This window comes from Paramisgurnus dabryanus, chromosome 12, assembly GCF_030506205.2.
Source record: "Paramisgurnus dabryanus chromosome 12, PD_genome_1.1, whole genome shotgun sequence".
Classification (NCBI taxonomy): Eukaryota; Metazoa; Chordata; class Actinopteri; order Cypriniformes; family Cobitidae; genus Paramisgurnus; species Paramisgurnus dabryanus.
This window is the reverse complement of record NC_133348.1, coordinates 10,521,601-10,543,917: the sequence shown is the minus strand read 5'-3', so window position 1 is coordinate 10,543,917 and position 22,317 is coordinate 10,521,601. Positions and strand designations below refer to the sequence as shown.

General features: G+C 39.0%; 2 protein-coding genes across 4 annotated transcripts; one reads left to right on the top strand and one right to left on the bottom strand.

Annotated features, from left to right (window-relative positions):
* Window positions 1–382: 382 nt before the first annotated feature.
* Window positions 383–5,168, bottom strand: hsp90ab1 (heat shock protein 90, alpha (cytosolic), class B member 1). 2 transcript variants are annotated; one of them, XM_065256526.2, is made up of 12 exons: window positions 5,019–5,168; window positions 4,041–4,184; window positions 3,709–3,915; window positions 3,430–3,589; window positions 3,216–3,349; window positions 2,818–3,132; window positions 2,566–2,731; window positions 2,288–2,478; window positions 2,055–2,202; window positions 1,705–1,973; window positions 970–1,303; window positions 383–849 (listed from the first exon to the last, which is right to left on the bottom strand). In XM_065256526.2, exons 2-12 carry the CDS (start codon window positions 4,182–4,184, stop codon window positions 734–736), a joined length of 2,184 nt encoding a protein of 727 aa, XP_065112598.1. In that variant the 5' UTR covers window positions 5,019–5,168; the 3' UTR covers window positions 383–733. The 2 variants fall into 2 exon arrangements, with proteins under 2 accessions (XP_065112598.1, XP_065112599.1); XM_065256527.2 differs by lacking the exon at window positions 383–849 and adding an exon at window positions 1,541–1,564 and having other exon boundaries at window positions 1,179–1,303.
* Window positions 5,169–6,780: 1,612 nt separating this feature from the next.
* On the top strand, window positions 6,781–21,918 carry rbm25b (RNA binding motif protein 25b). Of its 2 annotated transcripts, none has more exons than XM_065256525.2 (18): window positions 6,781–6,913; window positions 7,649–7,772; window positions 9,535–9,584; window positions 9,826–9,993; window positions 10,134–10,191; window positions 10,309–10,475; window positions 12,116–12,301; window positions 12,492–12,575; window positions 16,004–16,272; window positions 16,388–16,514; window positions 17,468–17,557; window positions 17,639–17,712; window positions 18,076–18,226; window positions 18,368–18,791; window positions 18,864–19,156; window positions 19,245–19,343; window positions 21,158–21,205; window positions 21,296–21,918. In XM_065256525.2, exons 2-18 carry the CDS (start codon window positions 7,667–7,669, stop codon window positions 21,386–21,388), a joined length of 2,487 nt encoding a protein of 828 aa, XP_065112597.1. In that variant the 5' UTR covers window positions 6,781–6,913; window positions 7,649–7,666; the 3' UTR covers window positions 21,389–21,918. The 2 variants fall into 2 exon arrangements, with proteins under 2 accessions (XP_065112597.1, XP_065112596.1); XM_065256524.2 differs by having other exon boundaries at window positions 9,799–9,993.
* The last annotated feature ends 399 nt before the right edge of the window (window positions 21,919–22,317 follow it).

The following is a 22,317-nucleotide window of genomic DNA, read 5'->3' as shown; positions in this document are numbered from 1 at the left end:
TATTTCAGACAGAAATCTTTTAGATTAGTATATTGCAAAATTGGGACAAATAATGGACAGTATTGCTTTATGGCAGCACAGCACGATAAATTAAAATTCATGTAGCATTTTAATAAAAACCAGGGGACCCTGCTAATTAATATTTTTGTGCTTTATAGGGGGGGTTGGACTACCCCAGCCCCACACAATTTAAACCCTGACTATAATACAGCCAAAACTTATTTTTAGAAATACAAATTATAAAGAATAACAAAAACCTACATCTCATGTTATTTTATTCAAGTTACTTTAAAGCTTTTACTAAATGCGTCACACTTAACCACGTAATTATTTTTTTTAAAAAAATCATTTAAATGCAAGAGAAAATTCATACAACATCCAGTAAGGTTTCACCAGGTGTTTTTATTTCTGAAAACAAAACAGTAGAAGCCTGTACTCAGGCAAGTCTCTCGCCTCCATGCAGAAAGATTTCAGGCCTCAGTATCTGTGAAACACAGTGCTCATTGTGCTCAGACAATACTGCGTCAACCCGTCGCGCCACGAACGTCACACATAAAATAAAAAAACAAGTACATTACGGCTCAAAACTGAGCAAAAGTTGACAGTACATGTTACAATCTGATTCTTGTAGGAATCATTACTGAGAGCAGGTTAACCTTCTACAGGTCAAAGAGAAAATATGGGATGTCAAGGAATGATTAAGGGAAGTGTTTTTTTTTTGAAACAGCAGGGTTTAATCGACTTCCTCCATGCGAGAGGCGTCATCATCTCCTTCCAGAGGAGGGATGTCTTCAGGAGCAGGGGCGGAGGTTGGCTCCTCCACGGGCACATCTTCATCCTCATCGATACCTGAACGAGAGAGAATTGCAGATGGGAATTAAGGTCTGACTTGGAGCTGAAAGTAAACCTTGGCAGATATTCAACACACCAATTACTGACGCAAGTAATTTAATTGGAAAAATCTCTTACCCAATCCCAGTTTGATCATCCTGTAGATGCGGTTCGAGTGCGTCTGAGGATCATCCAATGAGAAGCCGGAGGACAGCAGTGCAGTCTCGAACAGAAGTATGACCAGATCTTTCACAGCCTTGTCGTTTTTATCTGCGTCGGCCTTCTGCCTCAAGGTCTCCATGATGGGATGGTCAGGGTTGATCTCCAGATGTTTCTTGGCCATCATGTAGCCCATGGTGGAGTTGTCCCTCAGGGCCTGGGCTTTCATGATCCTCTCCATGTTGGCCGTCCAACCGTAAGTGCTGGTTACGATACAACAGGGTGAGGAAACCAGACGGTTTGAAACGGTGACCTAGAGAAAAACCAGATAAGATTGCTATGAAGATCAACGTGAGGAACCAGGACAGAAGCAAGTTTAGGAGGTAAATGCACATTTGTGGTTAGATTATAAAAACTGGTTAGTTCACACACGGATACACGTTTGGTCAAGCTAAGGTGAATAAACGCAAGACTAGCAGCTCACAAAAGTCAACACGCTTCACACATTTCAGTCTGCAGGCCAAACCCGAACATCATTACATGAACTCACCATCTGTGGCTTTGACTAGAAATCCTGTTTATAACAAAATTCACAAAAATTAATGCCGGATACCTTCTGCATTACCCTTCACACTGTTTTACATTTTAACATCTAATTCGCTTTAGTTCATTTCAAGTTTGGTCTTCTAAAAGAGCATTTGAATGAAGATTTACCTTTTCTACTTTCTTGTCCAAAATCTCCTTCATAAGCTTGCAGAGGTTCTCAAACTTGGCTTTGTCTTCCTCCATCTTTTTCTTCTCCTCCTCATCCTCAGGCAGCTCCAGCCCCTCCTTGGTGACGGACACGAGAGTCTTGCCATCGAAGTCCTTCAGCTGTTGTACGCAGTACTCATCGATGGGCTCGGTCATGTAGAGAACCTCAAATCCTCTCTTGCACACGCGCTCCACGAAAGCAGAGTGGGCGACTTGATCTTTGCTCTCACCTGAGGAACGGATCATGAAGGATTTCAAGCTTCAAGTAGATTTTAAAAATGATAGCTAAAAATTTTGAGTTGATGACTTACCAGTGATGTAGTAGATGGACTTCTGGTTTTCCTTCATGCGGCTGACGTATTCTGTGAGGGAGGTCATCTCATCTCCGGACTGCGAGCTTTGATAACGCAGCAGTTCTGACAGCTTCTTACGGTTCTGAGAGTCTTCGTGGATGCCCAGCTGGAGGATGAAATAAACACGCATGTTAATACCAATTATAGCCATGTGGAAATCTCTCAAAGTGACCAGATTGATAGATACATACTTTCAGATTCTTAGAGAAACCGTCATAAAATTTCTTGTAGTTCTCCTTGTCTTCAGCTAGCTCAGCAAAGAGCTCCAGGCACTTCTTCACGATGTTCTTGCGGATGACTTTGAGAATCTTGCTCTGCTGCAGCATCTCTCTGGAGATGTTGAGGGGCAGATCTTCTGAGTCCACGACACCACGAACGAAGTCTGGAGATGAGCATCATAGGAAAAGCGATTAATGTGGTTCTATAACTTTAGCTTCTGTGTGATCTGATTGGGTTATAGTTTACTTACTGAGATACTCTGGGATGAGCTCCTCACAGCTGTCCATGATGAAGACACGTCTCACGTACAGTTTGATGTTATTCTTCTTCTTCTTGTTCTCAAAGAGGTCAAAGGGGGCGCGGCGAGGGATAAAGAGAAGGGCGCGGAACTCCAGCTGACCCTCCACAGAGAAATGCTGTAGGACGACAAGATACATAATTATTTAACTCATGATGAAACCTGAACCAAACACCATTCTGAGAGATACTCAATAATTCTCACCTTGACTGCCAGGTGGTCCTCCCAATCGTTGGTCAGGCTCTTGTAAAACTCTCCGTATTCTTCATTAGAGATGTCATCAGGGTTTCTGGTCCAGATGGGTTTGGTCTTGTTCAGCTCTTCCTGGTCGATGTACTTCTCCTTGATCTTCTTCTTTTTCTTCTTGTCCTTATCTTTGGAGTCCTCTTCATCATCAGAGCCAACATCCTCGATTTTGGGCTTATCTTCGCCTTCCTCCTTTTCCTCTTTCTCCTCCTTCTCAGCCTTCTCCTCCTCTGCCTCATCATCGCTGATCTCCTTGTCACGTTCTTTCTCCACCTGCAAGGAACCGTAACAAAATTCAGTATTCATCAAGCAAGACCTCAGCTGAGGGAGCAATGATGTAGCGCAATCCCACTTACAAACAATGTGATTGGGTATCCAATAAACTGGGAGTGTTTCTTGACCACTTCCTTCACCCTCTTCTCCTCGATGTACTCGGTCTGATCCTCTTTTAGGTGAAGGACGACTCTGGTTCCACGACCAATGGGCTCACCTACAAAAAAACCACACAATTATAAGACCACCACATATTTTCTGGTAGTCAGGGGGTAGATGATAAATCCAGGGACGTACCACTGTCCACTTTGACTGTGAAAGAGCCACCGGCGGAAGACTCCCAGACATATTGTTCATCATCATTGTTTTTGGTGACAACGGTGACCTTCTCGGCTACTAAGTAAGCAGAGTAGAAGCCCACACCAAACTGCCCAATCATGGAGATATCTGCACCAGCCTGAAAGAAAAATTTCGTATTTTATCTTCAATGTTTGTAAAAAAAAAAAAAACTTCCATTTATCTAAATATCACAATGAAGTAATGTTAAGATCTGCAAAAATAATACTTGAAAATCACCTGAAGAGCCTCCATGAAGGCCTTTGTCCCAGACTTTGCAATGGTACCCAGATTATTAATGAGATCTGCTTTGGTCATTCCAATACCGGTGTCAATGATGGTAAGAGTGCGTTCATGAAGGTTGGGGATGATGTCAATCTTCAGGTCCTTTCCACTGTCCAGTTTGGTAGGATCAGTCAAACTTTCATATCTGATTTTGTCAAGAGCCTGTGCAGAGGGGAAAAAAATACATTATAATTTAATCTGCCATTATACTTGCTTAACCAATGACTGTGACTAGTTAATTTTTAGGGGGGCGGATTATGAATTGATCATCTAGTCGGGGATCTTACATCAGAGGCGTTGGAGATGAGCTCTCTGAGGAAGATCTCTTTGTTGGAGTAGAAGGTGTTGATGATGAGCGACATCAGCTGGGCGATCTCTGCCTGGAAGGCAAAGGTCTCAGCCTCCTCTTCTTGCCGCATTTCTTCAGGCATCTGAAAATGCAACAGGTTTGGGTTATTTCACAAATTTGTCTATAACAGTTACACAAATGTAATGAATACTCAACATAATCATTAATAAAATTGCACAATTTATTTGCATACGTAAATGTGAACAGTAATAAAACACTTATTACATGTAGTTGAATAACAAGTAACACAAGACGGTACAGTAAGAACTTTTACGTCAGTGACCCGGATGCGGAAGTACACGGCGAAAACGGACAATGAGCTCAGCACGTGTTTAACGGCTGCGATCTCGATTTATTTTTCGTCTAGTCACGTTATTTCTTTAATTAAATTAGAAATATGCGAATTTATGTAGTTACATATAACATGGAATTTAAACACATAACTTTAACAACGATTTGATGGTTTTTGAACGCATCAACCATCAAATCGGGCCATTTTTCGACTTTCCGAAACGTGACCGAATATATTTGACTGTGAATATATTTAATATCGCTTTAGTTAAAAAAAGAAATAAATAAATGCTTTAAAAGAGAATAAAACAAGCGAAAGTACGTTAAGTTTCGCTTTTACAGCATCGTAAACCACCACACCTGTTCATTCGATCTTAATTTATAACGTTAGTCGACGATAGAAACAAATACTGTGTACTGTATTAAAATGTAACTTATTGGCGGTTTTACATCGCTGTGTAGGCCGAGGGAAAGCAAATCCTCAACGGAATCCGCATCATCACAATAACGACCCGACCTCAAATCCGAGAAATGAAAATTAACCGACAGAAAAAAAGCACGCCCCTCGGTTTAGTTTAATGTATCAACTTTAAAGATTCATTTCAGATAGATATTCAATATTTACCTTGGTTGGTTTAGTAGATTTTGTAGATTTAATCGCCAAAGAATCAGCTGATCTCCCTCAACGGTGCTACTGAGGGAAGCAGAGGAGAGAAAGCAGCGTGCGCGGCTCTTTTCTTTATACTCCGCCTCTGACTGTGCGGCTGTATCCCTCCGCGTTCATTCACACTCACATCAACAGACAAGACTTTTTTAATTTGTTCTTAATTATTAACCTCACAACTACACATTTATCAGCTACAAGACATATAAAACCAGGCTTTGTACGAGAGGCGCCATTTTAATTTACATTTGAAATTATAAATTGATCGCTTAATTTAGAAATAACAATTAACAACAAACATTATGCACCCTGTTTATTGTTTGAAAATGATTAGATCTCGTTGAAGATTCATAATCAATCTTTTAAGAATAATGACTCAGTATCAGTCATTTATATTTAAACTAAACAAGTTTATATCTTAAATCTGCATATTTTACTTGAGCATTATTCACGCTAGAGGTGCTTACAAGGTTGTTTGTAATAATTCTACAACTTGAGGCTTTTATAGACACGACTGCATATTATAAAATCAGATGTAGACTACTAAACTGTTCAAAAAACGGCTAAAAGTGGAGATGATGCGTGCAAAATGTTATTCGCTGATAAAAACATGAATACAGTTTTAACTCGTCAGAACAATATTTTCCAGAATAAACATGAACCAAATAAACGATTTTCAGTGAACAATGTAATAAAAATGCAAAAAATAAAGCTTTATCGATGGTTCTAAGGTTTGCATCGGAGGAACACATGAAACGCAGACTGGCGGTGCTTTGTCTCTTTCCAGCACTTTCCATGAAAATTCCGCCTCCTATGACGTCACCTGTCAATCAAATGCAGTTCGACGCACTAGAGGCGGGGGAATCTCACCACGGCTGTACGCACTGTGCGTACCATGAGATGGCGCTAATGCGGTTTTATTTTTACATAATTTACAATTAATAGTTCAATATATCTGTAAATTAAAATGCTAGAGAGAATAAGGGAAACATGAGGGTGTGCATTTAGGGGGATTGGTGGAAAATGCGCATGAGTGATAGATGATAGACGAGGGGCTGCGGAAACCGTTGGAGTCTCGCGAGAGTGATTAATAGGCCCCGGTCTCGAAACGGTGTCGCGTTACTCTGATGTCATACGCTGCTCAGTCTGCGCAGCGCTGTATGAAGAACATACTCTAGTCTTGTTGAGAAGCGAGTTCCAGCATCCAGAACAAAAATAAAATGTTATTAAAATATGACAATAAAAATGATGGACAATGAACGCAAGTCTAACGCAATCTTTGATATATGAGTTTACATGCTTTGTGGGGGTTTGGCAGCATTACCCTGTTTGTACTCTGAGATTAAATCCTGTGCAAGTGGAATTAAGTCACTTTTTCTAAGTGAATCAAATAATAAACGGAGAGGACACTTGTATATAATAACAATTTATGTTCATCAAAATCTAAATTTATAATCAGTGTTCTGCAAACAAGTATATTGTAAATGTATTATTTATTTGTATTATTATTTGTTTCAAAGTATTACAATAAAAATGTAAGTGATTAAAGTAAGGTCACTTTTAGTTCATTCATTCCTCCATCCTAAAGTCCGCTAAAGTCCTCTATGTTATATCGTATAGCCTAATTCTCATAAAGAAGAGACGTAGACGATTTTTTTATATTTATTTTACATTTTTATAGAATGAAATTTACCTTTGTAAGTTTATTTTTTTAAACAATCAGAGGTCTTTTAACTTGCTTGTTTTTTCCCAGGATTCCATTTCACCGGAAGCTGCAGTCTCGGTTGCTCGTTGCTTTCACTACGGCTCCGGTGAACTTTCCGTGTGAGAAGCGAGTTGATAAAGATTCGGTTTCCGTAAGTAATATTTATCGGTCTTTTGATTATCACGTTGAGTTTGTAGTATCATTATTTCATACAGGGTTTTGTTTAAATCTTTTAATCCGACGAGAGAGTTGGAAATACAGTCGCTTTTTTGTACGTTAGCTCGCGGCTAGCTTCTGCCCGGTGTGACTGAAATGATTCCCGCTGATATTTTTTGACAAACCGGCCAGCTTGATTGATTTACTACCAAAATACGTCATGGACGAAAAATCATATCCGAGCTTAAATATCATAAACCTGCACATTCGACAAAGTTATCTACCTGAGATGGCTTGACACATGGAGGACTGTTATATAGATCCGTGATATCAGCCATTAACTGATATCTGGCTGATTTGAGAGATTTTGGTTTATTTCAGATTTATCACAGGTTGTTCAGCTCGTTTTAACTTAATTTTTTTCAGATCTCGAGATGTTTTCATTCTGGTTTCAGGTTGATTTCTGGCCTTCCACGTTCATCTGAATCTGACTGCTTTATTTTTTTTTATATGCGCTTTAACTCCGTTCACTGTGACGTTCATTGCTTAATAACCTATCATGAAGGCTGTTAATAAAGTTATAATATAAAAGTAAACTATTGCATATTTTATATAGATATTTGTATTAAACATATGATTAAACAAACTCTATTGATATTAATCAGTCGTGTCATGTGTCTTTGTTAGGTCAAAGTGTTTATTTAACATTATGTGTCTCTTCTCTGTTAAGGTGGGTGTTCTGCCCAACATGTCTTTCCCACCTCATCTTAACCGGCCACAGATTGGCATCCCAACGATGCCTCCTGGAATCCCTCCACCACAGTTTGCTGGATTTCCTCCATCAATGCCTCCAGGTAATCAAGATAAACCATGTGCTTCATATGAACATTTGTTAACACAGCGCGCGTGTGTGTTAACAGGGTTCGCATTAGTGGTCGATCAATATGATTTTTTTTTTAAATAGCTATACCAAAATTTAGAAAGCATTGTGCACGATTGGCTAATATGAGGCCGATTTAAGACAAATGCAATTACAGTAGATAAGACACAAACAGAACCTTGGTGAAACTAAATAAATATTTGTTATGCATATTGACAAATATTTCATTTTTAAGTACGCCGGAGTGCTGTTCTTTGTAACACTATGAAAATGGTTTGTCAGACTTTGGCTTTACATCCGAGTGTTTTTTTATTGGAGTTAACAAATTTAAGAAAGAGAAAGATTTATTGGTTGTTTTAATAAATGTATGGCGGCCAATTAAAAATAAGACTAATACAGTCCACTGCAATATATCTGTCGATCACTAGTGTGTAAAAGCTATGAATGGTTTTTCGAAAAACATTTTAAAACTGATACAGAAGTTACACACTACACTAGGGCTGGGCAGTATATCGAGTTTAGATATTGTATCAGAAATATATTACCAAGATATGATTTTCTGTCAATATCGCCCAGCTCTGAACTACACAAATACACTTTTTATTTAATTCCATTTTGTATTATGTTGTTTGTTTTATGTTGTACAGCAGAGATGCATCGATTGCAATTTTCTTCACAAATTTCTGAATTTAATTTAGGTGATTTTCTTTTTTAAGAACTATAATTGACATCATATAAGCTACAAACAAAAATCCACTTTTCTCTCATAAAACATTATATTTTCATCATAAAATAAATTTTAAAACCTTCCACTTTCACCCAAACTGCACTACATTACACAATCTTTTTTCATTTGAACAGATCTTTTTATGCCTTTAGTTTGTAAACAAAATTAAAGCGCTGTTTTTGTAAACTTAGCTACGAGCTTTAAGACCCTGGGGAATCCCTGGGATGAGTGAAGTTGAAGGAAACTTGCAAATGAATGAAATAACTTGAAATTAAACAGAGAACTAAAACATGACCACAAAAGCAGTTTTTAGATGCAATCTACGTTATTTACAGCAATAATCTGTCATTAAATGGATCTGAACTGATTATTTAGTACTCCACCCACTACTTGACATCATTAACTATATACCAACATGGTTCAAACTACAGATGTGCGACAAAGTTACAATGTTCGGAAAAGTCGAGACAAGCTAGTTAGTTTCTCCAGTTATGCATCATACTAAGGTGTGAGTCCTGCACACGGGCGGGTGAACTGGTGGATAATATCAACGTGTCATTTGCGGATGCAGGGCAGGAATCATTATAGGCATGGGCTGTCTTTATGTAAAACGGATAACGTTTTAATTCCGGGAATAAAACTAATGCAGCTGTTGGATAGCTGCTCGGATGCTGCTTTCACGGTGAGTATGTGTGTGACTGTGACGTTATTGCGGTGCATCCCTACTTTACAACACTTTGGTCAGTCTTGTGAGGTTTTTGAAGTGTGTTTTAAAAATTAAGAACTAGAACTAAAGCGCTAGAGTTTGAACACAAGCAGTATAGCAAGTGATTTACATGTGTTAATGTCAAGATTATGTCCACTTGCAGTATTAGTCATTTTCTCTGTGTACCCCATAGATACAAACATCTCAAGTGGTACAACCGTTTATCTGCTAGGTGAATATCTCTACCATGACAGTGTTTCAAATCAGGCTAAATTTGTTCTGATGTTGTGAATTTATTCACAGGGACCCCAATGATTCCCGTCCACATGGGCATCATGGCTCCAGCCCCTGCGGTAATTTTCCTCATTATTTAAAGAATATCATTCATTCAGCTGTTTTCCGTGTTGATGTCTGTAATATATAAAAAATTACATGCAGAGATCTGTCATTTGAATTACAAATGATTTAAATGTGAACTTTTTTAAGTGATGATGCAAGAAAATCATGTACTGTGCAATGTTTAATACATTATATCTTAACAAGCCAACACAATTTTACCATTTACAGTTGACTAATGTGTATCTAATGGATCAGGTTCTTGTGCCCACAACGATGCCTGTGGTGAGTAAAGTTGCTGCTCCCAGGAAAGAAAGTGCAGCCCTTCGTGCTAAAGATGATGACAACAGCGGCCCCACGACCACTGTGTTTGTGGGTAACATCTCTGAGAAAGCATCAGACATGCTTATCAGACAGCTCCTGGCTGTGAGTATGACACATCACTGCTGATCTGATGATGATGATGATGATGATGTCAATAATAATCATATATTTATTGGTCACTATAATAAAGGTTTTTATCCATACGCCAATCATAGTATTGATATTGAGTGCTTCTGTTTCAGAAATGTGGTTTGGTGTTGAGCTGGAAGCGTGTTCAGGGTGCCTCAGGGAAACTTCAAGGTAAGATAAGACAAGCATCCATATAGCACCTGATCAGATATCATGTTAGGGTAAATCTGCACAGGTCATGATGTTTTACTGGCTCCTCACAGATAGTTTGTGTGTTTATTCCCCCAGCGTTTGGTTTTTGTGAATATAAAGAGCCTGAATCTACTTTACGAGCTCTACGGCTGCTACACGAGCTTCAGGTCGGAGAAAAGAAACTGCTGGTTAAAGTCGATGCCAAAACTAAAGCTCAGCTGGATGAGTGGAAGGCAAAGAAGAAAAGCTCCAGTGAGAATGGAGTAAGTGTAACTTCTCATACCTCAGATCAGTGGTGTAAATCAGGGCTCACATTACAGGATTTTGTCTGGATTTATACTGCAAAACTCGATGCCCAATTCCGATTTGTTGTCTGTATCCGATTTTATTTTTTTGGATGACCCACTTAAATCATCTGCTAAAAGCGACTAGTATCCGATATCTGCATTTACACTAAACACTTGGCAAACAATTCAAGGTAGACTTGACTGACCCAGAACAGCTTAAACCATAGCAGACGGACATCATGACAATATTATAGAGCTTTATTTCTGTAACAATACAGAAATTTCAACATTTCTCCACTAAGTGAAGCCATCATCCTCCATTGCGCTGCCAAGAAGAGTCATGTGATCACGTGTGGTGTCCACCTAAGTTGACGTCATTTGCCTGCGTCACATTTTCAATGCCGCACGACGCGTATCTGATTTATTTCCACATATGAATGAGGCCTGAAACCAATCAGAGAATATCGAAATTTATGCTTTTTTTGCTTACACATTCGTCTATGCCACATAAGGGAAAAAATCAGAATTGTCACTTTAAAGATCACCAATGGTCCGATTCACGATTGGAATTTTTTTATTGGTGTGTAAGTGTGTATTAGTTCATGTTAACGATATGCAAAAGGTACAAACCCCAAAGTAAATGATGACGCGAGTTATCGTCTCCCACGTAAATCTCTTTTCTTGGACTACAAAAAACACACGGATTGTAGTCAACAGTTTACTTCCTGGGATTTGTGATGTAGACAAAAGACAATGATTATCATAATTCATCCCGCTTCGGACTCGCAATCTATAAGTTAACTCCTGTCAGCATTGCATTGTGAGCGAATCTTTCAAACATGATAAGGAGCGTCACATTTCCGGCTGACGTCAGAGGTATTCAGACCAATCAGAATGTACAGATTAGCTGACCAATCAGGGACAAAGAGCTTTTCAAATATGTGCTATTCAGGAAGACCGTGAAATCTGGAGCTGATAAAAGTGCGGTATGTGGAAAAAATCTTTTTTTAAACCATAATCACACAAACGTATTTTATTATACCAAATACTCAAAATATAGTTTTTTAGCAATGAAATAGGTGCTCTTTAAACATGCTTGCACAACAAGATTTAAAAATCATGGCATGATTCTCAGGAGGAAAATCCTATCGGGAATACTGTAGTGTGAGCTTGACTTGGTACGATGTTAATACTAAAATATAAACATATTAATAATTGGACCATTCTTTGGTTCGCTGATTGACAGGTGGCTGTCAGTTTGACTTACAATAAAACAGCTATTGCATTTATATTAATTGTTTACTTGAATTACTGGAAAAACCTGAATCAGTACACTTAATGAAAAAACATTGATGCTTACATGCGTGTTTGGTGTGGTATAAAATTGATGGTGAAATGTCACTGGCTTTAGTTTTAATAACTTGAATATAGGTACAGTAAGTACACAGCCGCTACTGCAGTGGAAATTCATGTGTTCAATTCACAGCGAACACTGATACTGATAAAGAAGAATGTATACATATGCACTATGAATAAAAATGCCTGCTGAATATATAAATGCTCTCTAAGTTTATAAATGCACAACAATATACTGAACTTTGTGATGTGTCTGTTAGAATGGAAAAGCGGAAGAAGCCGGCGAGGATGAGGAAGAGGTCCTGGACGAAGAAACCAAGAAGCGCGACCAGATTGTCAAAGGTGCTATCGATGGCCTCATTAAAGAATATTCAAGTGAGCTGAACGCTCAATCACAGGACGACGAAGCAAATCGCCGCAAAAAGAAACGAGACAGAAAGGAAGAGGTTTGTCTAAAGTTCAGCTTCACTCTTGTTAATGTGCATCTATGCTGAACATTTGACAGTCTGATGTTTTGTAAAGTCAGAGAACTGAATATATATATAAATTATACATGCAATGGTTTTAAAAACATCAAAACTTCATAGTACAAAACCAGACTAACCATCTTCCCTGTTTTCATCTTTGGCTGGTTAGGAGGACATCAATGCTATTGACATGGAAGATGACAAAAGAGATTTGATTTCCAGAGAGATCAACAAATTTCGTGATACCCATAAGGTAACATTCATGCTAAATTACTTCATATCACAGGTAGATGCAAACAGCTTAGGTCTCCAACACACATGCTTGAATAGATTTAAACCCTTACATTTTCTTTATATTTTACAAGAGAAGTGATTGTGCAACATTTAGACTTAATTCCATCTAAAACATCATTAGATAATACAGCAAAGAATTTTGGACTAAATTTGTTCCAGAACATCTTTATCACAGATAACTGGCTTGTGTAAAGTATAGCGTGGCTCCATGTTAAGAGTCACACATACAATGCATAGACGTTCTGTGAAGTTCCCTAAAAGCTAATCTATTGATTAAACCCCACCATTATGATAGAGATCATATGGTGACTAAACCAAGATGAATCTCACAGCTTTGGAAAAAGTTCCAAGGATAGGATGTAAGTATGAGCTTTCCATTTTTTTCTACTTGTATTGGGCGCCCCCTTCTGGAGGATTTGCACAGGGGCAACTGCACCAGAAACTCAGTTTGGACCACGATTGGCTCATCTGGATTGTTTCAATGAGAAAGTGCATCAATCGGTGATGATGATTTATAAAGATTATCTTCAGTAGGTCATCACTTTCAATGCTACTATATTATAAACATTGGCGGCCAGTGAACCTGTGCAGGTCTGCTAGTAAAAGTGATGTTGGTTATAAAGTATATATACTGCTGACATGAATAACAGTGACTTGGCCCACTGGGCTCTTGTGAAAGTAGGGGGCGCCCTTCCACAGCACGCAGACGCTCTGAAGACTCTACAGGTATGAGTTTAAGTGTGATCGTGTGACAGCACCCTTCATCTCTTTTTCCTGCTTGCACACTTTCTTTTTCTTAGCATGTGTGCTTGTTTTGATTTTTTTCAATATTTTCTTTTCTAAGCAATTAGAATTTAGTTTTGTCATGGTGCACAAAACGCAGTCCCCCTTAGCCGTGCGCCCAATGGAAACATGTCAATTTTGCATAAATCGCAAAAAGTTTTAACACTCGGGTGGGGTGGTTTTTTTAGGCAAAATCGCAAAACTGCAATGGAACTTTTTTTCCGCATTTACATGTCACATGATCATTCATCAACTTATTCCCCGCCAACTTATTTTGTAAGTTGACCACCAACATTTTTTGTGATTTTTACAAAATGTCTTCCAGGAAAATTTTCTTTTACAAATATATAAACATACAAATATATCAAATGAAAGAACAAATCCTGCTTTTAAATAAACAAACGAAAACATTTTATCCTATCTTCATTAGTTTTCTTTTATCACCTCTTAAATATGGGTAGGTTTTCTCAAAAAGACAAAATTTTGAGCAAAAAGCTGAGATAATTGCATTTTTGTTAAGGAATTTTGTCAAAGATCAGATTCGGAATTATAATTAAAACATACTGAGTTTTAAATTAAATTAATATTAAATAAATGTTTTGCTTCAGTTTGTTATAAATAAAAGCCAGTGTTGTTTTTGGCATCCCTTTAAGTTTTAGTCTTAGTCTTTTGGATGAAAATGCATTTTAGTTTTAGTCACATTGTAGTCACTTAAACTTCATAGTTTTAGTTAAGATTTAGGTGACGAAAAGAATAATTTTCATTCCATCTCGTCAATGAAAACTTGAAAGCGTCTCGTCATGTTTTCGTCACCTTAGAGCCATTTTTAGCTAGTCATCGTCACGTTATCGTCATAAAAAAAGGTGCGTCAACGAAATCATTTAGTTATCGTCATTGTTGACGAAAACAACACTGGTAAGAGCGCCATCTAGTGTATAATAGTGTAATTACAGATTATCGTAAAAACTTGAGGAAAGCGTCATCGGCAGGGAAATGTTTTGTCTTAAAGCAACACTATGTAGTTTTTTTTCCTTAAAATAATGTCTCTAAAATTATTTCAGTGATAGAACAATTTTTAACTGGACAAATTGTACTGTTTCTGCAACATGAGCAGCCTCCTAGCTGCTACAAGCACACTCTGAAAGTGGCGGTGGAGGGTAGGAAACACAGCCCCGCCCCTCCCCCTGCCTGCAGAAGAGTGTCTGATACCAGGCACTGTTGCGCTTTTCAACCACATGGGGGAGCTGTAAGTCATTTTTACATGGAAACTACATAGTGTTGCTTTAATTGACGAGATAACTCCTTAATTGCAGGGAAAGAGTTAAATATGGTGCGTTATTTTTGATTGTCGGCATGTCAGAATGCGCGGTACCGTTTGTAGACGAAACACTCGTCATGGTTTTTGGAATGACTTTTCACAAGACCAAAAAATTGCGGTTAACATCAGTAAACAATATAATTTTTTTTACTTTAGAAAATAACACTTAAGTTTTGCGCAAACTTTTGTAGAAATCAAACTATTGAGGCTCTTTCACCAGTAGTCAACCACCTAACCACTAGTAAACAAAAAACAGAATAAGTAAAAATTTTGTCCTGTCTACTTATTTCTTCACAGCTTTTCCTGATGTTTTATTTGTGTCTCTTTACCCGTTTTATTTGCTTCTGCTGACAGTTGCATAACACCCATGGTTAAGTCAATCACGTTCATAGAAAGCAACCCAACAGTGAGGGCAGATTCTTTATAAAAGTCTAATTTGCTTCTCAAATAATGGAGATGAAAGGTAATAAAAGCCCTTCAGTGTTTCTTCTGCCTTATGAGAGCTGTTACTGATGCATGAATAAAAGCCTTGGGTGTTGTGCTGTTCTCCATTATATGCCATTATCACCAAAGTCAAATCTTCTGGGATCCTGTGGCGTCCCCCGTGTGGGTAAGCAGTTTCTACACATTTGTTGTCTTTTATTTCCAAACCAGAAGAGCTACAAAGCAAAACAGTATGCAATGCTCCTGTCAGATGGTTTTTCAAAATGTCTGGAATTTTTTGAGATTGTTAGCTTGCGTTTATAATAAGAAAATATATATTTTGATTCTGTGAATCCTTTGACCTGCTTTTCCTCCCAGGCCTATACAATAAAGGCTTGTAGGGCAACGGGGGCGCTCAGAGTCGCTAGTCAACACCTGTAAGTGCAAAACAACTAGTTTCACAAGGATTCAAGCCTCTTTCTGTTGCTCATGTGATGACATGGACAGTACAGCGCTTATTCTGATCCTGTTGTTTGATATGTTGAATTTATAGCTTAAAAAGTGGTTTCCAGAATTTCCTGAATATGCGGAGCGTGTCTGGAAATTGAAGATACGACTCCATTTGTTTTCTGTCATCTTGTCGAGCGATTATACCATGAGGTCCAAATATCTGAAAATCTTTTCTCATAAAAAAGAGGATGAGATGCAAATATACTTTTGGACCGTGCTGTATACAGGTGACCGTGTGAAGGACAGGGACTGTAAACCACTTTCTCTATAAAAGTTATATTGTGCTGTGCGCTTGTCTCGTGTGTTTTGTGAACCGTTAATGATCTAAAACCTCCCTCCCGGCTTTCCCGCAGAAACTGGAGGAGGAGAAGGGGAAGAGAGAGAAAGAGCGACAGGAGCTGGAGCGCGAGCGGCGGGAGAGAGACAAGGAGAGGGAAAGGGAACGTGAGCGACGGGAGAGAGAGCGAGAGAAGGATCGTGAGAGGGAACGGGAGAGAGAGAGAGAACGAGAGAGGGAGAGGGAAAGAGACCGGGACCGTGAGCGCACCAAAGAGCGGGAGAGAGAGAGAGACTGGGAGAGAGACAGAACAAACGAGCACAACGAAGATCGAAGCCGATCCAGGTAACCGCACCACGTCACGACCGGATCTGTACCGTGTCACCGCCACAAATGACCAATAACATACAGTTGATTTAGAATGAAATTTTTTTTAATCCCACACGCTGTACGTTTTCAGAGAACAGAGTCGTGACAGAGACCGAGATAAGGAGAAGAAACGAGATCGGGAGGAAGATGAGGAGGAGGCGTATGAACGGCGCAAACTGGAGAGGAAGCTGCGAGAGAAGGAGGCGGCCTATCAAGAGGTATTTCTGTCTTCACCTGTCTGTGTGTGTGTGTACACGTCTGTCTGTCTGTCTATCTGTCTGTGTATGTGTACGTCTTTCTGTAAGCGTGTGTCTACCTCTGTGTCTGTGTGTGCTCATCTCTGTGTTTACCGTTCGCTCGCTCTCTCTCTCTCTCTCTCTCTCTCTCTCTCTCTCTCTCTCTCTCTCTCTCTCTCTCTCTCTCTCTCTCTCTCTCTCTCTCTCTCTCTCTCTCTCTCTCTCTCTCTCTCTCTCTCTCTCAGTGTGTGTGTAAGTTTTTTTCTCTCTCTGTCTGTCTGTCTGTCTGTCTCTCTGGGGCTGTTTACACTTGGTATTAAGATGTGTTTTCTAGGGATGTGCATTTATGTCATTTTTTCATTTCGATAAATGATTATCATCCACATTGTCTCTCTGTCATCACGTCTTCCTCTGAAAAACTGTTGAGAACTTCGGGAGGTCGGCAGCTAGGTTTATCGCCCAAAATTCGCTTCAGTTTCTCATAAAATGTGCAAGTCGTTTTGTCCTAAATACTGCGGTTGTTGTGATCCTTAAAATCCTAATACTTGGCTTTAATGCTCCTTATTTTGCGCCGGCATTGCAGCCACGCTTAACTCCTCCTTCGTGTAACACTGAAGTCAAAATCAAGCTGAATCGGATATGTGTGTTTAAACGTAGTTCAGATGTCTGGATATCGGATAAGTATCCGATAAAAATCCACATTTGGAAGTGGCTCAGATCGCATAAGAAAAAAATCTGATCTCTGTTAGTTTTTTGTGTTTACACACATGCATCGATATCCGATCTGTGTCAGATGTGAGCACAAAATCCGTGTAAATGCAGCCTTTGTGTGTGACCTGTCGCCTTACTCTTTCAGATCAGGTTTATAATGGTTCTGTACCTTTTATTTCCTGTTTGACTTAAACGTTTGTTTCATTTGTTTCATCATCTAACAGCGTTTAAAGAACTGGGAGCTCAGGGAGAGGAAGAAGGCCAGAGACTACGCCAAGGAGACAGAAAGAGAGGACGAGCGCCGCCGTGAAATGGTAAACGCTTGTGTTTATGTATAAAACGATTAATGACTTTATTATACTTTATTTTAAATAAAAAAAACATTTCTTTCTCAGGCTAAAGAAGGTAAACGCCTCAAAGAGTTTCTGGAGGACTATGATGATGACAGAGATGACCCAAAATACTACAAGTGAGTTCCATCAGAACTCCATAAGGCATTCAGATCCTGCTGGAGATCTTATACCTGAAGTCTGTTGCACATTTCAGCTAGCAACTAACACACATGCAAATGAACTTCATTTCTGTTTTACTTCATACTTGAAGGGCTAAGATTGTGATTTTATGCAGGTAAATTTGTAAGGTTCCCAAAACATTTTGATGAGACAAATCCAGTTTCACTAGGTACTATCTGTTGCTTGCAGACGTGATGTCATTTCTCAGTCCGACTCCTTGAAATGTGTTTGATCTGGAGATGTCGAGCATGTTTGAGCCTGACATGCAGCTGATGGTCTGTGATGATTTCAGTGCTTTGTCCTGTTTGTCTGCACTGCAGGGGCAGCGCTCTTCAGAAGCGACTGAGGGACAGAGAAAAGGAGATCGAGCTGGATGATCGTGACCGGAAACGAGAGAAAGAGGAACATGAGGAGATCAGACAGAGGTTGCTGGCGGAGGGACACCCTGATCCAGATGCTGAGCTACGAAGAGTGAGTCTACTACTGTCCTGTTTTCTTTATTCTGCTCCCTGATTTATTTATGTCATTGTTCAAATGTTCATATGTGAATATACTGTTATATTCTGGTATTAACTGTTAACATTGTTCTTTGCTGTGTGTTTGTGTTATCAGATGGAGGAAGAAGCGGAACGTTTGCGGCAGCCACCTATAAAGCCCGAGCCGGAGGAGGAGCGAGAGCACAAACCCTCTCGAGATGAGCGGGACAGAGGAAGAGAGCGAGAAAGAGACAGAGATCGAGACCGAGACAGACGCAAGGCAGCCCCGGAGACACACGTACGCGCAATGTCCGAGGATGATGATGATGTTGAGGAGGGGGAGGATATAGAGGATGAGGAGGAGCCTAAACCTTGCCTCAAGCCCACTATGCGACCCATCATGGCCGCCCCGTCCGTGTCTTCGGCCAGTGGTAACGGCACACCCAACACGCCCAGAGAAGAGTCGCCCTGCGGCATCATCATTCCTCACGAGAACTCGCCTCCTGATATCCTGCCACAGGATGAGAACCGGCCCAAGATCGGCCTGAGCCTCAAACTTGGTGAGTTTGATGAAGATTTGACTAAGAATGGATACAAGTTAGTTTTTACTAAGAATTGTTTTATTTTATCAGCGGGTGCAACTGGTAGCCCGGGACAGCCAAGTGTTGCCAAACGGAAGAAGCTGCCGGTGGAAAGCGTATTTAACCGCTTCGATGACGACGAGGTGGACGAGGTGCCTCGGAAGAGGAAGCTTGTTCCTTTAGACTATGAGGATGAGGAGAAGGGAGGTGACGGCGGGGCCGCAGGAGGTAAAGGAGTGAACACGGAGGAGAAACGCAAACACATCAAGACTCTAATCGAGAAGATCCCCACTGCCAAACCAGAGCTCTTTAATTACCCGCTGGATTGGTCGGTCGTTGACACGGTGAGACGTCTGCTTGTGTTTCATGGCTTCTGATCAAACTCTCTTTATTTCTCAGGCACTGATGTGTTTGTGTTTTGTTTGTGCACAGGCTCTGATGGAGAAGCGCATTCGACCGTGGATCAATAAGAAGATTGTAGAATACATCGGTGAAGAAGAGGCCACGTTAGTTGACTTTGTTTGCTCCAAGGTAAATAGCTGCATTCATTCATTTACTGTTGATGTGCTGACTTTTCTCATCGTGTTCTGAAGTTAGCTTATGCAAAGATCACACAACAGGATTTTAAGCTAGATTTAACCCCAATTTGCAATGCATTGGGCTTGCCAACCGGTCGGGATGTAATCGGGGGCAAATCATTGTGCGTTTTGTACTTGCCTATTAACTTGTGTGAACTAGTTAACGACACATAAACAGGCTCGCCAATGCCAGACAAATGAGCTATAGCTAATGAGAGTAAGGCATGGGTTGAGGTACCCATACAGCTGATCCATTCTTTCACCCATATTTTTTGTTGTTTCTTTTTGGGGGATTTTCCAAGCAGATCACTAGCAGCTTACTAGGGCTGCAACTAACCATTATTTTCATAATCGCTTAATTGGGCTTGAACGATTACTCCATTACATTACCCCATAAACGATTACTTCACTACATTTTTCACTTATTATTTTTAAATACGGCACTAAATTAGGGTTTTCACATGCAGAAGTGTAGTTTTAAATGTTCATAAGCCACACATTACTACAGAGTAATCTTTTTGATTTTGATATTTTAAGCCTTAAATAAAAATTTTTTGCAGCTTTTACGGAGTTAAACATCTTTACATGTAACAACATAAACAAACAAAACAAATTGATTCTTCAGGGATGTGCTGCCACAGATACATTTTTAATCTTCAACTTTAGACCTTGATGAGAATAAACATTATTAATTATTAACAAAATAAATAAGCTATATGAGATGAAAGTGATATGCGTTGTTACATTAATAAAAACCTGGATTTCCCTCTTACTTTTAAATTCAGAGAAAAAGAAAACGCTTCCTTGCCAATGAAGCTTACCTGACAAGTTTTAACGATAATCTATATTTCAGGTATTATCCACTAGGTGGCGCTCTTACCCAACTTAAAAAACTGAAGCATCAACTAATTCAAAAATATATAAAACTCTGTGTATGTTTTGTTTATCATTCTGAATCTGATCTCTAACAAAGTTCCTTAACAAAAATGCGATTATTTCAGCTTTTTGCTCAATTTTGTATTTTTGAAGAAACCTTCCCATATTTGAGAGGTGATAAAAGAGAACAAATGAAGATAGGATGAAACTTTTTCCCTTTTTTTGTTCCTTTTTTTTTTTTAAAGTAGAGAGTTTGTTCTTTTATGTGATATTGTGTTTGTTTATATATTTTATGAAAGAAAATTTTCTGAAAGGCATTTTGTGAAACTTATGTGAAAATCACAAAAAATACTGGCAAGCAACTTTTAAAAAAAATCATGTTGGGGAAAGGGATATATTAAAGAAAATGAAACGTTTATTAACCATTATCCGTTTGCGCTTTTGTTTCTGTCATTATCCTGTCAGGGTCCAAAAGCATCCCAATGACTTTTCACAGCCCAAATAGCAACAACTAATGAACCAAATTCTTCAATCTCTAACGCACTAAAAAACATCAACCTGCACAAACGGTTTAAAAAGTCTGATTGGTCCACTAGAACCCCTCCTGTCAAGTAAAAAAAAAACTGCGTCATGGGTATTTCCGCTTGTGAGGGTAAGAACAAAGATAGGCCAAGTTGAGGAGTGATTTAGCTGGTTGGTGACAGTGTTGTTCTCAGTTCACATAGTGTGAACACCTCAAAGACTTGTCCTGTAGATCAAGATCAAGTCCTGTAGTCTGAACAGCACAGAGATCAGCTAATGTTTAAAGACATGCAGTGTAACTTGTCTTAAATCTTGTAGTGGAGTTGTATGTCAAGTATTTTAACAGTGACTGTTTGTCTCTCTTCTCAGGTTATGGCACACAGTACTCCACAAGGCATCTTAGATGATGTTGCTATGGTAGGTGAAGTCTTTCATACTTGGTTAATCAAACTATTTCTAATGCACCGTTTAGCTAAAATATCTCACTGTCGAAATGTTTCTCTGCAGGTGCTGGATGAAGAGGCAGAAGTCTTTATAGTTAAAATGTGGAGGTTATTGATTTATGAAACCGAGGCCAAGAAGATCGGACTTGGGAAATGAACGAGCACTCGACACGAATGAACTTGCATTTTACTTGCTGTTTGAGCTGATCTATGCTCAAAAACAACCTGGGAAAACTCGAGCATTCTTTTGAAGTTTTAATTTCTCACATCCCAGCCTCCTCCTCTCCTCTATAAGACTGACTTGAGTTTCACCACTGAGAGGAAGAGGTTTGATTTCTCAGGGTCTTCCTGTTAAATCCATCACATTAGCTTCGTCTTTGCCTGATTAGAGTAGCAGGTCTTTGAGTTCGGTGACCCATTGTAAATTGTTACTCTCTCTCAGTTGCCAATCATCTGGGGTGTTATTTTACTGATTTGTTCTTTTGGTAGCCCTCCAACCGTACCAAAGAGTTTTTCCCCAGTTGTTCTGCTTATAAACAGAAGTGGATTGGACCTGAACACTGTTTAGAAGGTCTCGGGCTGAACTGATTGACATGAACACGATTGTCTTTGTTTTGTACTTACAGTGGATGTGTTTTCAATAAAAGTGATATCATTTTTTTTTTTTTAGTAAAAGTGTGTACATTATTCATGTTTAGTTTTCTGATTTCAGCAACATGCACTAATTTTGTACTTGAGTACTACTGACTAATTTTGTATATTAAGAAAATATAGTTCGGTAGTTACATTAACTCAATTGTGAAGACTTAATTTTCAATGTAATGACCACACTTTAAAAAGTGAACATTTGGATCAACTTAATAAATTGCATACATTTTATATTTTTTCAACGTGCTTAGGTGAAAATTTGAAAACTTTAAGGTGTTACCACACTGTAAAAAAAACTTTGCTGCCTTAAAACTTTTTGTTAAATCAACTCAGATTTATGAGTCATGTCAACAGAAATTAGTTGTCACAACTTATATAGTTGAGAAAAGTCAACTTAAATTTATAAGTTATAACAACTCACTTGTAGTTATAACAACT

Excerpts from the sequence above, each read along its gene's own strand:
- hsp90ab1 (XM_065256526.2), bottom strand. The coding sequence starts at position 4,184 with ATGCCTGAAGAAATGCGGCAAGAAGAGGAGGCTGAGACCTTTGCCTTC. Across the intron at positions 3,590-3,708 it reads CCTTCATGGAGGCTCTTCAG|GCTGGTGCAGATATCTCCAT; the intron begins GTGATTTTCAAG and ends TTTTTCTTTCAG. Across the intron at positions 1,974-2,054 it reads GTCCATCTACTACATCACTG|GTGAGAGCAAAGATCAAGTC; the intron begins GTAAGTCATCAA and ends TCCGTTCCTCAG.
- rbm25b (XM_065256524.2), top strand. The coding sequence starts at position 7,667 with ATGTCTTTCCCACCTCATCTTAACCGGCCACAGATTGGCATCCCAACG. Across the intron at positions 9,585-9,798 it reads TCATGGCTCCAGCCCCTGCG|TTGACTAATGTGTATCTAAT; the intron begins GTAATTTTCCTC and ends TACCATTTACAG. Across the intron at positions 16,273-16,387 it reads GAAGATCGAAGCCGATCCAG|AGAACAGAGTCGTGACAGAG; the intron begins GTAACCGCACCA and ends GTACGTTTTCAG.